This window comes from Polyergus mexicanus, unplaced genomic scaffold (genome assembly GCF_030449975.1).
Source record: "Polyergus mexicanus isolate NDT 795.1 unplaced genomic scaffold, iyPolMexi1.0 SCAF_2, whole genome shotgun sequence".
Taxonomy (NCBI): Eukaryota; Metazoa; Arthropoda; class Insecta; order Hymenoptera; family Formicidae; genus Polyergus; species Polyergus mexicanus.
This window is the reverse complement of record NW_027223322.1, coordinates 5,420,084-5,436,935: the sequence shown is the minus strand read 5'-3', so window position 1 is coordinate 5,436,935 and position 16,852 is coordinate 5,420,084. Positions and strand designations below refer to the sequence as shown.

Sequence of the window (16,852 nt, the reverse complement as noted above, 5' to 3'; positions counted from 1 at the left end):
CTTTGAAGATTGCGCGTCTTATATATTTATGATAAGACTATGTACGATTATATATGTCTGAAAATGCATATACGACAATTGTAAATAAGAAGTGTTTGTTTAACTTTTCTCAATACGATGAAAAGTAACGCAAATATTGACTTTTGAAAATAGTCAAAATTTAATTTTGCTCAAGAACATACTTCCTGACTTAATGTCTATAAGAAACAGAGCATAGAATGCGAAAATAGATTTTATCGATTTTAAAAATATAGATTTTTTTTTTTATCATAATTTACATTATACTAAGATATATTATTATTGATGCATATTAATAAAACTGATATTATATTGATAAAAATATTTTGAAGTAGAGTTAATCGTGAAAAAAGGTTCGCGATTTTACTTTAAAACAAGACCGAAAAATATATACTTTATATTTAATAGAAATAAATTAGTATATAATATGATAAACGCGCGCGTGTAACAATGATTTACCGCTAATGGAAAAGTCAATAAAATATCGAGCCTTCTAATGATGAAGACGCGCAGAAAATGATGCGCTTTTAAGCGCTGCGTAAACACACGCGTCAGCTTAATTGAGGCTGGCATAAAAAAAAAGCGCGGTGATTCTCGTCGTTCTTCTATCTGTGTCGACGTGGCATAGGTTACAACTGTATGTTATATATGGTTACTTATCTTTACAGTAATCTCATATCGTATGCGCCGGTTATCAGCGTGTAAACAACCCTTTCGAGAGGGATCCCACGCGCGCACGTGTCTCACTCAAGATTTATCTGATTCGTCGCGACGCGTATGCGTGGATTCTCATGTAGGCGCGAAGTTTGGTCTCTATTACCGTTTCTATCGTACTTTGCAGTCACGATCCCGTAAGCTCAATTAGCGTAATCGTGACAGGGGAGTAAACGCAACGCTGAGCTTTATCTGAATTTTAATCAAATTTTTCAGTATTAAAGACGTAAAATTATTTACACAGAATATTATTAAAAGTAATAACCCTTTCTTCGATAGATGTCACGAAGTTGGTAAAAAGTTTATCGTGTTATCAATAAATAGATCAATCATGTATTTATGATCGACAATTTCGTGAAAAAAATTTCGATTTTGATTAAAAAAATAGAATTCTAATAAAAATTCTAAGAAAAAAAAAGGAAAATGAATAATTTTTGAAAAAAGAAAAAGTTAATGAAATAATGAAAGTAAATGAAAAAAGTTGATCCAACATTTGACTCAGTCATGCGTTAAACATTTTCCGAACCGTTGAAAACGTGTAAGACGAAAGTAAGACGCTGGGGAAGGATCGACGCATTTGCCGAGTTAGAAATGAATGAAGGAGGACGACGAACCAAAGGAAAATGGGGCGACGGGGAGTCCTGGGTAACCTCTCGCAGATGAGATAGGATTGAATGGACGTCGTGCAAAGGCGAGGGATAAGAAAAGCGAGCGGAAAAAAAGAAAAGAGTGTACGAAGATGGCGGGTGAGAAATGAAGGAAAATGTGATGGAACTAAAATCAAGAAGGGGAGAAGGACAGATGGCACCAAATGAGCAGGCAACGAAAGAGAAAAAGAGAGAGAAGAAAGAAAGGGCCACGGGGGAATACACGGGCGATGAGACGCGACCGGATGAGATGAGATGATAGTGTTGCATGTAGCGCGTGCGCGTACCGACTCAATAAACATCCGTGGAAGCCTCGGTAAGACCCGGGCCGCGCTCTGGATTACGGACGCTACTTTCCTTTATTTTTCCGGATGCAATGCTCACACCCCTTTCACTCTCTTTCCCTTTCGTCTCTCTCTCTCTCTTTTTCGTTTAACCCTTGTCCCATCTCGGTCGCATTTTGCTTTCCTCCCACGGTTTTCCCTTACTGGTCCGTCATCGTCCTGCGTTTCTCTCTCTCTCTCTCTCTCTCTCTCTCTCTCTCTCTTTTTCTCTCACTCGCGCGCAGTAGTTTTCTCTTCCGTTTATATAAGCTACCGTCTTTTCTTCCTCTCTTTCTCTCCTTCACTTTCAACCTATCTCCATCCACGATTCCCTGCCCTTTAGCGAAACAGACGGAGACTCGTCACTCTTGACGACTAGTTTCCCCGCTTCAGATTGTTAACCTCCCGATCGAAATGGCAACTGCCTCGGTGTTTTATTCCCGGTTCCCATGTTCGCGAAACCGAGCTTTCGGATAATCGATTGATTTGTCCCGTAATCACGAGCCACCGGTCGTCGTCGATTTGATACCGCTGTGCTCGATGAATCGCAAGTCTCAAATCGTACCGATACATAAATCGCGAATATTTATATCGTACATTAAATTGTCAATTGCTCCATATAACGCTGAATATAAAATTACCAATATCAAATTACTATATAACAAGTATTGTAATATACTATGGATTTTGTTAGATTTTAAAATTTCTAGATTTAAGAATTTATTGGAATGTCGAAATATTTCGATGATAACTTCTTTGATGAATTCGAATTTCTATTATTTTGTAAAGAATCACAAATACAAGAGTAAAGTAAATCCATAATTTGTACGTCACCGCATCAAGTATAATATCGTACTCAGCGTGGATTTTACAAATTAAAACTATATATTATTATTATTTTCTTTTTTTTAATTCTAAATTCTAATTATCGCAATTTTTTAATACGTAATATTAAATTTCCATTAAAAAATCCCAACCTGGTTAAAAGATCGAAAATTAAGATCGGTAAATTTGGAACATCTCGTTGAAGTCCGTGGTATAAATTGAGGCCGTAGTAGGCGAGGCGATTTCCCTTCGGGGCGCAAAGCCGATAATCGATAAATCGAACCGCGTTTAATCATTCTTTCGAGCAAACGGGCGAGCAGGAGCGAGCAGTTTTTAGCGCGAGCGACGCCTGCCCCGCGGCGTCGAACGAAAGACAACGAAGCAAGTGCCGCCTAAAACCGATAATTGGCGACCGAGATTAACGTTTCTGTTGTCTCTGACGACGGAATAATGTGTACACTCGTACCGGCCGGCTCGCCCGCTCTGCCATCGGTTCTGCCATGTGACTGCCATTAAAATCTCGGCAAAGCAGCGTAGAGCACCGGCCCGAGTTCCCGACAGATAGGTACATAAAACCGCTTTTACGATGGAGAGATTAGCCGGCGGATTTCGGCGCGATCGCGAGCGATTACGCGCCTTATAATATTTTAGTACCGACGATTAAAGGATTGGCTTTGCAACTGATTCGCGAAACCTTTTCGCGGTATTTTCCAAGGACCATTTTAATAGAGTGTCTTCCTATCCAGACAATTCGCGTACGAATCAGATTAATCAATAATGAAGTAGCGATTTGAATCATCTATTATTACATGAAAGTGTGAAAATTGTTTGAGTCAATCATATACAGAATGCAAGATATTGCATTGTTTTATATTTGATATAATATAATGTAATGTATTATAATATAATATAATTTAATTATATTTCTTCCGGGAAATCTACATTTTTTTCATATAAAGATATATCTTCGTAATCCTATTATTACTTGGAAGAGATAAAATTTTAAAACTTAGATAAATTATCATAAATAATATCCGACAGCGGAGTAAAAAGATCAGAGGCTTGACTCCATTCTGTTAAATCTGCTCGCGTAATTGCAATTATCTATTATTGAAATTATTTTGTTATCTGTCGATCTTTATTATTATATCGCGCGTTATAAAATATGAAACCACCCTAAAAGTGATATACGCTGATAAGGTATACTTTACGGAAATATCGCCGTTCTCGGCAGTTAATAAAAAGCGCGAGCGCGCGCGAAGGTGCTCGAATGCGAAGCAAGGATGTTCACGATGATGAGTGGCGAAGGAGAAGGCGTAAAGGAACGGAGGAATAGGTACCTGAGAATGTGAAGTAGGGTGATTTTGCCGAGGCCTTCTAAGCGGCGGGATTAAGTGCTACGTAAATTCTACGAGCCGCCGTGCACGCTCTTTCTTTCTTTTTTTTTTTTTTTTTTTTTTTTTTTTTGGTTGCACGGATAAAGAATCGCCGTCGCTCGGTTAGACGCATCGTTGACAAAAAGTGAAAGTTACTCGTGGATGTAAAAAGATTGCGAAAGGGTTTACAGGGCTCTCAATAAGACGGAAGAATACTCCGCGCACCTAACTTCCGCCGGATCATTCACTTTATCGTAACAAAAATGAAAGAAAAAGAGAGATAATCATATATTATATATATTAATTATAGTAAGGAAATATAATTTTATATTGATTTATAATAAAAAATATAGATAGAATAATAATTACTTTATAGTAAGAAAATCATAAATCAATATGATTATTTAGCAATTAATCAAAAGTGGTAGAAATTTAAAATGCAATTTTTTTAAAAGATAAAGGGAAAAGCGTAATTTAAAAAATTTTATTATATAATTAAAAAAAATAATGTAATAAAATTTTGATTTCTAGCATGCTAGATTTTGAATAATCGCCATAATGACATAATGCTTCAATAAATTATGGCTCATGAATTCAATATCAAGTATGTCAATAAAAATTTAAACGTTTCCTCAAATAAAGAAAAAATCAAATTGCTAAAATAAAATTCGAATAGCTGATTTTGCTATTAACCATCACACATAAAAAAATATCTATGAAAATATTTTACTCATAAAATTATTCTTAGACTCTGACTATCAAAATAATAACTTTAAACCTGCTTTTTGCGGTAAAATTCAATATGGAATTTATAATATTAATCATTTTATGTATATATATCCTGACATATAAACGTGTGTATTAATATGTATGTGTGTATATATTATTCTTTCTCAAATATATATTTTCTGTATTATACGCTATATATACAGGATTTTATCCCAAATTTTGTCACAAATTATAGATTAAGATATAATAATTTTATAAAAAAAGAAAAATTATATAAAAATAAGAAAAACTAATAATCCCGAGAAATATTGCATTGAAGAAAAATTAAGTCAATATATATATGTGTATACACTTTTTTTTTATAAAATATAGATAGAATAATAATTACTTTATAGTAAGAAAATCATAAATCAATATGATTATTTAGCAATTAATCAAAAGTGGTAGAAATTTAAAATGCAATTTTTTTAAAAGATAAAGGGAAAAGCGTAATTTAAAAAATTTTATTATATAATTAAAAAAAATAATGTTATAAAATTTTGATTTCTAGCATGCTAGATTTTGAATAATCGCCATAATGACATAATGCTTCAATAAATTATGGCTCATGTATTCAATATCAAGTATGTCAATAAAAATTTAAACGTTTCCTCAAATAAAGAAAAAATCAAATTGCTAAAATAAAATTCGAATAGCTGATTTTGCTATTAACCATCACACATAAAAAAATATCTATGAAAATATTTTACTCATAAAATTATTCTTAGATTCTGACTATCAAAATAATAACTTTAAACCTGCTTTTTGCGGTAAAATTCAATATGGAATTTATAATATTAATCATTTTATGTATATATATCCTGACATATAAACGTGTGTATTAATATGTATATGTGTATATATTATTCTTTCTCAAATATATATTTTCTGTATTATACGCTATATATACAGGATTCTATCCCAAATTTTGTCACAAATTATAGATTAAGATATAATAATTTTATAAAAAAAGAAAAATTATATAAAAATAAGAAAAACTAATAATCCCGAGAAATATTGCATTGAAGAAAAATTAAGTCAATATATATATGTGTATACACTGCATACGTACGAGCAACGAAAAGATGCCACTCTATTTTTGATTATGTAAATCTATTTATATATAAAGCACTACATGATTACAATGAACCGCAAATTGCAGCATATAATCGTGAATAATATGAAATAATAGTCATAATTAAAACCAAACACGAACGCGTAACAATTCGATTCTAACGACACACCTTCTCCGGATGACATCCAGAGGATATTAAACATCCTCTGGATAATCTCTGGATGTCCTTTGTTCGTGTGTGCTGTTAGGCAAAAGTTCGAAAGATAACAGCGGCATAACGGAAATTATACGCACGAATGTTTTTGTCCGATAAACAATTGGCGTCATAAAAAATGTGCGCACAACTTCAAAATGACGATGTTGTAGCTATCACGTACCTCATTCGTATTGTCAGGAATCTCAGTTTCTGTATGATTTTCGGCACAGGTTTTCACTCACGATTAATATATAATCACACAGCGAAAGAAATGCGCGCGAACTACGACTTGCAACTTGCAAGTGACGACAACATATCTATATATTCTGAATTTTTTGTTTGGTTATTATGTAAAGAAGTACAGCTTGGGTAGTACTCAACCAGCTAAAACAAAAGTAACTAGAATATGATGGTACCAAGCTACCAACTAAACCATCATAAGAAGTGCGATGCTGCCATCTAGCAGCGGAGCGGAAGATTCGTCAAGCTTCGGGCGCATCAGCTGAGACGCTGCGATGTATCGACGATAGAGCATTACATATCGACATATCTGAAAAGACATTCAAGAGAATTTTCTCAACAGATTAATATTCGTAGATAAGGCAATATTTAAGATGAAGGTATACACATATTTTTCAAGAATATATGTATATTAATGGAAATATTAAAATATAACAGCCAGAATTGAAATCGAGCACATATCGTGTCATCGTGTGTAGCGGATTAAAAAGTTCAAAAAATAATGAAAGTCGAAGGAGAATTTGGAATATTTTGTATTTATTTCGGCAAATATTTCGCAAATATAATTATTATAATTTTGCGACAAAAAACGGGAAAGGTATAGACGCGCGAACTACAATTCATAAGAATGGCGGAAACCTATGTATTTTTTTTAAATATCCATGTATATAGTTTTGGGGGACTAAAAAAGAACCCGACTAGTTTTTCCACATACACTTGTTAAATTCACACAATATCTTTAATCTTTCACACATATATCCTTTTAATTTTATTTTTGCACATATTTATTCGGAATGTCTTCATCTTTATCCAATCTTTTAAGAGGCATATGGGGGATGGGGGACAAGGTTCGAATGGATTCAAATCTGGGACCTAGGATGATCTGCCGACTGTCAATTAGCGATTTCTACACGAAACCACACGTCACCTCAAACCTGTGTACTTTGAATTAATTTTGAATATATAAATGATGGCGCCTTCTCACAGCGAAATAGGAAAGTTCACCAAGCACACTGATGATAAGATACTAGCTAAGAGAATTTGCTTAATAGATGAATATTTGTAGATAATATGAATTTCATTCAAAAAGTTGAAAATGCGAAAAAATTGTTTATTTGTCAGAAAGAGAGAAATGTTCGATAAAATATTTGTTAATATCATATTTTTGTTCATTGCAACATGCTTAATAGATGAATATACAGTAGAAAGAAAACAATTATTTTAAAAAAGAAAGATTTCTTTATAAAAGATGAAGAATCTTTCGGATAGAAGAGAGAGAGAGAGAGATGTTCTTATTTATAAATAAAATATTTATATCTTTTATTTTCAACAATTCAGGGAACAACATTGTTTCAACATTACAGCCGTTACCATCTACAGAAACTTATATAATATTGTATAAAAAGGCTACCTCCCCAAAACACGAAATTCTTATTGAAATCAGTCAGGTAGATACGTACTATGTCTGATATCGTTATGCTTATTTAATACACCTGTCCTGTTTGCAAATGCGAGTTAGAAAATATACGAATTGTACGCGTAAGTATGCGTTGGAAGTTTGATGCTTTGCGAAATTGCATAACATCCCGATTTTGGCCGCGTTGCGAAAGCAATCGTCAATGTCACTCTCCGAACATATTAATAATCACTCGTTGATATTTTCTTACGAAATACATTGCGCGCGTTCAAATAGACTCAATATCAAATAGACTCTCATATAATGAAGGAGAGAGACTTTTTTTTCGCGTCAGATAAATCCACGTCCCAATATTTTTCTAATATTATTCTTGAAATATTTATAAAAAGGTGTTACAAAAACGTTAAATTCTTATTTATCCATATCGAACAATTCGAAATGTTCTAGTCTCCTTGAAATGTATAAGGGACAAATAATGTTAACAAACATATATCTCAAAAATAAAAATTAATACTCAACCCCAACAGGAACGGCTACAAACACTGTCATATATTCTCGTTGTTATTATTTTTAAAGATTTGTTTATAAATCTCTTAATAATTATACCGTTAAATATATTTTTTATTTAGGATTATAATTTTAAAAAATATTTTTAATGACACTGATTGATTAATTAATACTGACTTATCTTTAATCCTGCTAGGATTAAGGATCTAGAAAAAAAAACGCGGTTTAAGATAAAATTATTTATCCTTCACTTATATCATTTATATTCTTGCAAAACAGATATAAATAATAATGTTGAATGAATATAAATAGAGCTACAGAACATTGCAAATAATATCCACAGCAAGTATCTCTTTCCATTTAAAAATCTATATTTCCTAAACGTATATCGAAATTATCGATACGCATATACTCGCAATGGATTTTGTATCTCGCAAGATGTATTCTTTAAGATACCGTAAAACGGCGGTTCCGCAATCAAAGACGACCAAGCCTTCATCATGCAAGCACAATCCATGGCGAGAACGGATGCTGTAACAGAGTATTTGCAGTCATAAATCTTGAACTTATTGCAATGTAATACAATGTAGTTTTAGTAGTTGTAAATTTTCACGAGACTATATAAATATTAGAATTGATGAACTTTTTTGCACAAAATATATCTTTAGCTTTTACGCATTCATTCAAATATACATATTATATATGTATACGATGAATATTTATGTATTTTATGTATTATAGAGTTAATATTTTTCTCTCCTTAGTAATAGATATTTGAAATATACAATATATGGATATTTTTAAGCACGATTGGAAATGTGGACTGTACTTAATATTGCGAAAATGTGGTTAAACGCAATTTACGGTAACTGTGTCGCCGCCAATCGCAACCGGCATTGAATTATGACTATTATTTCACGTACCTGGCTGGCCGTCGGAATCCGTATGTCATAATGGCCTACTGCTTGGACATCCATGATTCATTCTGTATTCCACATAAAGCATTCCGCTGTTATGCCAGTAATACAGGGCTAGCACCACCAATGCATGCCACCATTGATGCGACGAACCGACATAGTCTACCCAGCCTACGATGAAAACATATTACTTATTTCGAAATATGACAATGTACAGTTATCCTATTATTTAGTAAAGTATGCCGTACAAAAGGCTATTATATGATAACAAACGCGGTAATCGTCGGTAATAATTACCCGGGCAAAAACGTTCGGGTATCTTGAACATGTAGAACGCAAATGCTATCGCGTTAATAATGTACATTCCTATCACTCTTGGAATAAGCAACTTAACGATCGGATTATCGAAGCCGCCCATTGCGATGGTCCAATGCAGCGTTGGCAGCACACCATATATTGCCCAGCACACGAACACGGCTAGCTTAATGTTACCGTTAATGTTCAGGCTTGGTATCTGCAGTATCATCGCGAAAATGAAGATTGCGAACACAGTTATCAGGTAGAACCATTGTAACTCCTGTAAAAAATTTACTGATTCGAAATCAGCTTAATTTATCGATCGCCTTAATATATTACGGAATTGTGACAATATTTTAAATATTTTTCCGTAAATTTTTCTAATAATATATCATATATAATATGTATATGTACAATAAATTTAAATATCTAAAGTTTTGCGTGAGATTGCTGAAATAATAACTAGATAAAAATTGATGTGCGCGCTTTACCTTGTGACACCAAAAAGCATAATAGACACCAGACAAGTAGATCGACAACATGCTCAGAGCAATACCGAACAGATCGAAAGATAGGAAGCACCAATAATCCTTTTCGCTTCGACACGAAAACGTGTGATATACGGATGAAAGAATCATACATATCTAAAGACAATTTTATTTATTTATTTTGCCATATCTTACATCACAACAAACATTATTCTTTTTCTGCATTTTATCGATTTTCTTACCTGAAAACAAAGAAGTAACAGGGACACGATCAATTTGTCACTGAACGGGGCGTGAATATTCAACAGACAGAGATCGTATAGGGTCAGACCAAAGAAAAGCATCCAGCCAAAGATGTGGCTCCATATGTTCACGGTCTCGTTCGTCCACCAAAATATGCTACAAAACGCAATGTTTCCGTAAAAAAAGCGCATGCTGTTGCCCGCGTCGAGATATGTATGTCCATTATCTTCGAGGCCCGTTTATTACACTTATTTATGAGTTAAGGAACATTAAACTCAACCTTTCGAGGCATAGTTTGGTAGTCAAGCAACCTCGGTAACCACGCCGTATGTAAGGATTATATTGAAGAAATTCGGGCGCATCCTCGAAACGGAGCAATCGTCTCATATCTTTTTCCTCCTCCGGTATAACTTCTTCCTCGGCTGTCGAATCGTCGCATGCCTATTCGAAAACGGAAAATTGAAACATATTCAATACATCCGAACACAAAGAAAAATAACTAAAGTTTTAAACGTTTGTTTTGTACAATGTCTTCCAAATTTTTATTTTTTCCGAATAGTGTGCGTTCAATATTTTATACAGTATATATTAAAAGCCACGTACCGGATAATCATGGTTTTTAATCATAAGCTTAAAAAATTGTTTTCGAATCAAGCTTCAAAGTTGCTATTAGAAGATAAAATCTTGAATGAATAAATTTTAAAAATATGTATATACATGTAATAATGATTAGATCGAATGACTTTGTCACTTCCAAGTCATCAGAGAAGTTAATTATCGTATTATATCGCTGTTCGCCCGCCTAATAGGCCACTTATGTAAGCTACATTTTTTTCTTAACTATTACAACTACAAAAAAAAAACAACTTATTATTAATATGTATTACATAAACTATATAAAAAAATTGTTCATAAAATCAGGAAAAAATAATATCCATTAACTATATTGATGGAATCAAATGAAAAAAATATTATAAGCTAGATATTATATATATGTATATATATTTTTTAAATTAGAGTTTCTTTATATCTGTAACACAGTTTATAGATATTTATAATAGCTAATACATTCATAATATATATTCATAATATATTTTCATATTTAAAAAAATAATATTTGTGTATAAAAAAATTGCACATTACATTGAACAATAATCTACTGAACAGAATAGAAGCGATGTTCTATTTTTTGTCTTACCTTTGTAATCGAATCTAGATTTCAATAATCAATATGTAAATGTATCTTACATAAGAAAAAAGAATGACGCTTCATTGCACTCGTATTCTGAACAATACGAAGTGCTTTCATCGCTTTTGTTCGTGGTATTCCTCAGCAATGTAAACTGTCTCACCAACAATGGAATGTGATGACTTCACGCGGTACAATGAGTTTCCTTTTTAATCTGACATAATTATTTATAATTATCGAATTATATATTATATAATTCTTTTCATTTCCCAAGATATATTCTTGTAATAATTACATAACAATAAAATAGAGCTAAAATTTCAATATATTAATAGAGATTGATTAAACGCAAATTACAGAGAAATATTCATTTATCCTTGATTCTCTCATTAAGCTACTTAATATAATTCTGTGTTATATATCAATTTTATCAATTTGTTTATAAATATGAGAAATAAATTTTTAATGTATAAAATTTTAATTTTGTGATATCGAAAATATCGAATTTATTCAAATAAATAATTGACTTATTTATTTATTTATTTATTCGGTGATCTATTTGCTTAGGATACGGTTCTATATATGGTACTGAGTAATATCTTATCAAAATACATTCGAATCATTCGAAAAAATTGAAGATGTATCGAGAAAGCGATTTCAATGTCTCTAAAATATGCTCCTAATGATTCGCGAAGAATTGCAGAGACGAGGATGTAGATAAAGAATCTTTCATACTACATCTCTCAAAGATACAAATGCGGTAAGTAGGCCACAACGGGACCTGCCTTTCATCCGAGTGTGTCAAGTTTACGCCGTCTGCTTTCTTCTCGCGGCTACGTAAGTCTAGAACTAGCAAAATCGATTCTCATCGTTGCATTGGCAACATTCACTGTGATTAGAACGATTATCATTACGGACAAAACAAAATAATGATCGAATAATGTTGGATCTTGCCAGAACACAATTTCAAAATATACACCTTTGACATAATAGATACTCATCGAATAATCAATAGTCAATTGTCTTTATCTGTCATTATTTATAACCGAACACACAATTAATGCATTTCTATTGATAAACTGCAAATAATTAATGTATTTTTTTTTACAAAATAGATTTTATTTAAAATATCAAGTTTTTACGATAATAAGACTAAGAATCCTATCCTTGCAATATATAGGAAATGGAGAAATGCAAAATTATAGTTTATCGTGCAACCTAGAAAGCTGCATGTCTTCGTAATTTATAAAAACGGAAGCGAATGACTCTGACAAGAAATGGAATATATCAACTGTAATGTCCTCTTACATGAGTCGACAATTTCCGGTATCAAGTTATTAATTGCTCGCAAATTTTTCGCAAAGTATATTATTTTTATGTCGTCATCCAATTGCAGTGGCATATTAAATTCGCGTGACATGTAATTGCACGGCATTTATTCTACACATTTGCTTTTAATTTTTTTGTTTTATGTTGTTTCTTACATTTATTCTTGAATTTTTTTCTTTAATTATTTTCAATGTATTCCGGATTTGATTAAAATCTTTTGTGCAACGCAATCGATGTATTACATATGGAATGTCGACTGACCTTATTGACAAGCGGCTTGCATGCTTCTTGAACCAATTCAGATTGCTTTTCATGACTATTATTGTTGTGCAGTTGACCATTATTAAGCTCTTTTTCACAGTGGTCGCTAACTTCCTCTACGCCCGCAAGTAGTTTCATTATTCAAACAGGGTGGACCTTTTATGTAACCCCTGCTTCCTGAAAGAAAAATATAATGATAGAGAAAGATTACAGATAACTGTTCACCAGTAATAATATCCAGTAATAATACTACTGCTACAAACAAAACTTGCCGTAATATATAATCTTTATTTGAAACACGATGTAAAATTAAAGACACGTTAAATAATTATACTTGGAGAGCAAGATTATATAAACGCACATATAAAATCTCCGCATATCTCGAAAAGATGTGTACACGGGATATATATTTATTTGCATTTTAATATAAATTTAAAAAAATTTTGAAATCTGATTTTGATAATTTAGCAAGTATTCAAACATTATATATTACTGTTCTATAATCAATATAAAATAAATATATATTTAGAGAAGTATAATAAAAATGTGATATAATTATTAATAATTTATATCAGTTACAAACAAGTTCTTGTTCGTTTGCAACAAGACGTGTATGTGTGTGTGTGTGTGTGTGTGTGTGTCCTTGGTTTTTATTTTCATGAAACTTTGATATCAGATTTAAAAGATTTATTTTTCCGCGTTCGATGCACGTAACTTTCTCAAAAGGAGATTGCCCAATACAAACAGAAGATAATCAAACCATCACAAACGCTTTCTTACGCGACGCGGTCTAAATGGAAGCGAATTTCCTTGCACCCGAATAAAGAATCGGTTTACACCGGCGAGAGAGAGAATGTCCTTACAAAGAGAAAAATTGCAAAAGCGCGCAATTAACTTTCGAGCGCCCGTCCGTAATCGAAAGATTAGAAATCTCGCGGTTATACCGAAAGAACGTTGGATTGAAATTTTATGTACGAATTTCTAATAGTTAATTTTCAACACGGACGGAAATTAGATGGAAATATGTGCAAGTGTCAAACGTGCACACATCGCGCGGATAGTGCTAAGAGCGAGCAAAAAAGCATGCCTCGACATCGTGTTGTCCTAGTTGTCTTTTTATCTGGACTCCGCGTGAGAGGAGAGAAGGAGATACCTGTTCACTCTCTCTACGTCACGCGACGTCTGATCTATGAGAAAGTTGAAGGCGCTCTTTGGAATCCGTTGAGATTGTGCGTCTACACTCGGTGAAAAGTACGATCGTACAGATTATATTTTCACCATTATACGAGCAGGAAATAGCGTGTCCACGTAATTCCAAAGTTTCCATCCTTTCTACGCATTACAGCGTACATTTATTCATTTATTTATATTTTGCAATAATAATAATGATACAGCGATTATATTATATTCGATACAAAAATAATGATAATGCTCACAAATAAAAAATGTATCACGTATTTACACAAAAATTACGTATACTATTAATTTAGTAGTATTAAATTTTTTCAATAATCTGTTTTAATATTTATATGATTTATTTAAAAATCAATGTGATAGGAAACTTATTACTTATACATGCGTTAATCTACTAGATATATTTATATCTCTTGGCAAATAAGTAAATATTGGTATATTGGAGAAAATACACATTCTTAGTACTGCGTCCTTTACGAATATTTTTACAAAATCTATGTGCAAAATTGCAGATCACGTTGCCAATGAAAAGAAAAGCTGCATTTCAATAAACACGAACTTTTCACTCATACATAAGCTTTTATATAAATTTATACTTTTGATATCTAATTATTAATTACGTTAATTATGCAGTACGATGGACAGTGGACTTATTATCTCGCGAACAATTAAAAATAGAAACAGACAATATATCATTAAATAACATAATTCTACAATCTGTAAAATAAGTGAAGACGCGTGTTATACTCGTTTATTAAATTAATAAAAAGATTTAGTTGTTATTATTAAAATCATTAAATGCACACAAATATGTACGTATTGTATATACTATAAAAATATTTTTGTATAGATATTCTTGAATAATCCTCATTAATTCGGAGAGTATGAAAGATTGATTTATATAACGCTCTGCGTATATGTTTAATTAATTAAAAATTATTCTTCTTAATGTTATTGTACGTGTATGACAAATCTTCATTCTAACAATTGACAGTAAATCGAATAACTGTGAAATGATAGCAAAATGATAATATTTCGCTGTTACGTGTGCATCATATTATGGAATATTTGGCGATAGGTCAAGTTAATCGGTCTATAAGTGCATCAATTATTAATTTATCGATCTTACTTATGTTATCACTCCCTCAGATTTACCAGAACAAAGCTATATCAAAGCATACCTATCACTATCGTAAAGCACCGATTTGAGAATAAGATGACATTGAATTCATCGAGCGACATGTACGTTCAGTGCCAACTTTCAATGCAGAATTTGTTTGCCACTGCATCAATTATTCAGGCATTATACACACACATTTCAACCTTACTCTAGAATGTAAATATAAATTAAATTTAAATTAAATGAAACGATGACAATTTTTTGTTAATGCAGAGTGAAAATCGTCTGATTGCGCATATGTAACATTCAAACGAATTATTTAATTAATTTATCATAATCAATAATATGTATTACAAGTATATTACAAAAACATTTTTAATAACTATTTTCATAATTTTTTTCTATAAAAAATGTCTACAATACTTTATTATACACGGTCATATTTTTGTTATAAATTTTTCGTTTATGATACAAAAATTTTTATTTTTTTATATGTTACAAAAAAAAAAGGCATATAATATTATCTCTTAAAATCTGTTTAATTTGATTATAAAAAATTAATTAATACTTCAAATATTATTATAAAAATAATTTTCAAAACGTACCCTGCAGAACGGCTATCGACAATTTTGCGAACAGTCGAAGAAACGGAGAGTCACATCGAAGTCTCGCGGCTGGTTCTATTGGCACATTGGCAAACTTCTCGCATGTGCGAGTCTCCACCACGTATTAAGTCGCAATACGATCGACCGTACTGAGAGCGGCGAGCAGAACACTGGCAGTGAGCGGCGACGACGACGACGATGACGACAACGACGGCGGTAACGGCGGTGGCGACGACCACGATGTCAGCCAGGGTCGCTCCCGATGCGTGCCGCATGAGGAACCCACGCTCAGAAACCGCTCAAGTATCCCCCTTGCACGTTCCAGATATAAAGGGGAACGAATTAATACTTTCACTATTGCTCGGACAGCGAGTGTCCGTTCTGTTTTCCGTAGGTTCTGGATCGGTCGATCACCGAATAGCTTTTGCGTTATCAATCGTGACATTCTCTTCTATACACATAAATATATATATATATGATTATATAAAATTAATTTACGAAGATTTAATATCTTATCAGTAGTATGCATATTGTTTTTTTTTTTAAATATTTTACAGAGTTTATCTTGGCAAGATTTTCTTGTTGGAAAAATTCCTTTTTCATTTGCTACTTTACAGTTTTGTTCTTCCAACATTCTTTAAAACATTTCTTTGCAAATGTTATATAAAGTTCCTGGTTTGACATTGTAAAAACTTAATTGTTCTGTTTTGCCTCAGATCATTTGAATAAAATATTTCTATTTATCACGGATTAATACTTGATCATTAAATCATAACATACGTCTCTATCAATATATACATATCTCTCTTACATTCTTATTTAAAAATTTTTATTTAATTATAATTTTAGCAAAAGTTTCTCCATTATTATCGAGCACGAAGTATTTTCTTCGTTGAAGGCGCAAAGATCGCGTGTGCAACAAAATTTTTAGCAGCATGTATCGATTTCATGTTACTTTCACATAAGTTGTTTCGCGCTGACATTGAAGATTTGATAAATGCTTGTTGGATGATTAAAACTTTCGAGCAAAGCCAACATTGGTATATACATTGGATAATATTGTTGCAACGCTGGCACGAATCTTCAATTACATGTTTGTAAAC

At 32.3% G+C, this 16,852-nt stretch overlaps 1 protein-coding gene and 1 long non-coding RNA gene across 6 annotated transcripts in view; both read right to left on the bottom strand.

The window, feature by feature from the left end:
* LOC138944720 (uncharacterized) overlaps positions 1–6,295 on the bottom strand; it is a 175,734-nt gene extending 169,439 nt beyond the window's left edge. The window contains exon 1 of the long non-coding RNA XR_011448858.1: positions 6,124–6,295. This is a non-coding gene — a long non-coding RNA (uncharacterized lncRNA). The remainder of the gene's footprint in view (positions 1–6,123) is intronic.
* A 1,199-nt stretch (positions 6,296–7,494) lies between these two features.
* LOC138944706 (progestin and adipoQ receptor family member 3) lies at positions 7,495–16,133 on the bottom strand. 5 transcript variants are annotated; one of them, XM_070315601.1, is made up of 10 exons: positions 15,750–16,133; positions 15,206–15,353; positions 13,984–14,162; positions 12,831–13,007; positions 10,332–10,492; positions 10,051–10,207; positions 9,812–9,964; positions 9,321–9,600; positions 9,030–9,194; positions 7,496–8,637 (listed from the first exon to the last, which is right to left on the bottom strand). In XM_070315601.1, exons 4-9 carry the CDS (start codon positions 12,966–12,968, stop codon positions 9,055–9,057), a joined length of 1,029 nt encoding a protein of 342 aa, XP_070171702.1. In that variant the 5' UTR covers positions 12,969–13,007; positions 13,984–14,162; positions 15,206–15,353; positions 15,750–16,133; the 3' UTR covers positions 7,496–8,637; positions 9,030–9,054. The 5 variants fall into 5 exon arrangements, with proteins under 5 accessions (XP_070171704.1, XP_070171702.1, XP_070171701.1 ...); XM_070315600.1 differs by lacking the exon at positions 13,984–14,162; XM_070315603.1 differs by lacking the exons at positions 12,831–13,007; positions 13,984–14,162; positions 15,206–15,353; positions 15,750–16,133 and adding exons at positions 10,655–10,900; positions 11,250–11,425 and having other exon boundaries at positions 7,495–8,637.
* Between the last annotated feature and the right edge of the window lie 719 nt (positions 16,134–16,852).

What these genes read in the sequence shown, in the direction of transcription:
- LOC138944706 (XM_070315601.1), bottom strand. Translation starts at nt 12,968, where the DNA reads ATGAAACTACTTGCGGGCGTAGAGGAAGTTAGCGACCACTGTGAAAAA. An exon ending in GCAAGCCGCTTGTCAATAAG is followed by an intron (nt 10,493 to 12,830) that starts GTCAGTCGACAT and finishes GTTTTCGAATAG; the next exon opens with GCATGCGACGATTCGACAGC. An exon ending in ACCCGAACGTTTTTGCCCGG is followed by an intron (nt 9,195 to 9,320) that starts GTAATTATTACC and finishes TTTTCATCGTAG; the next exon opens with GCTGGGTAGACTATGTCGGT.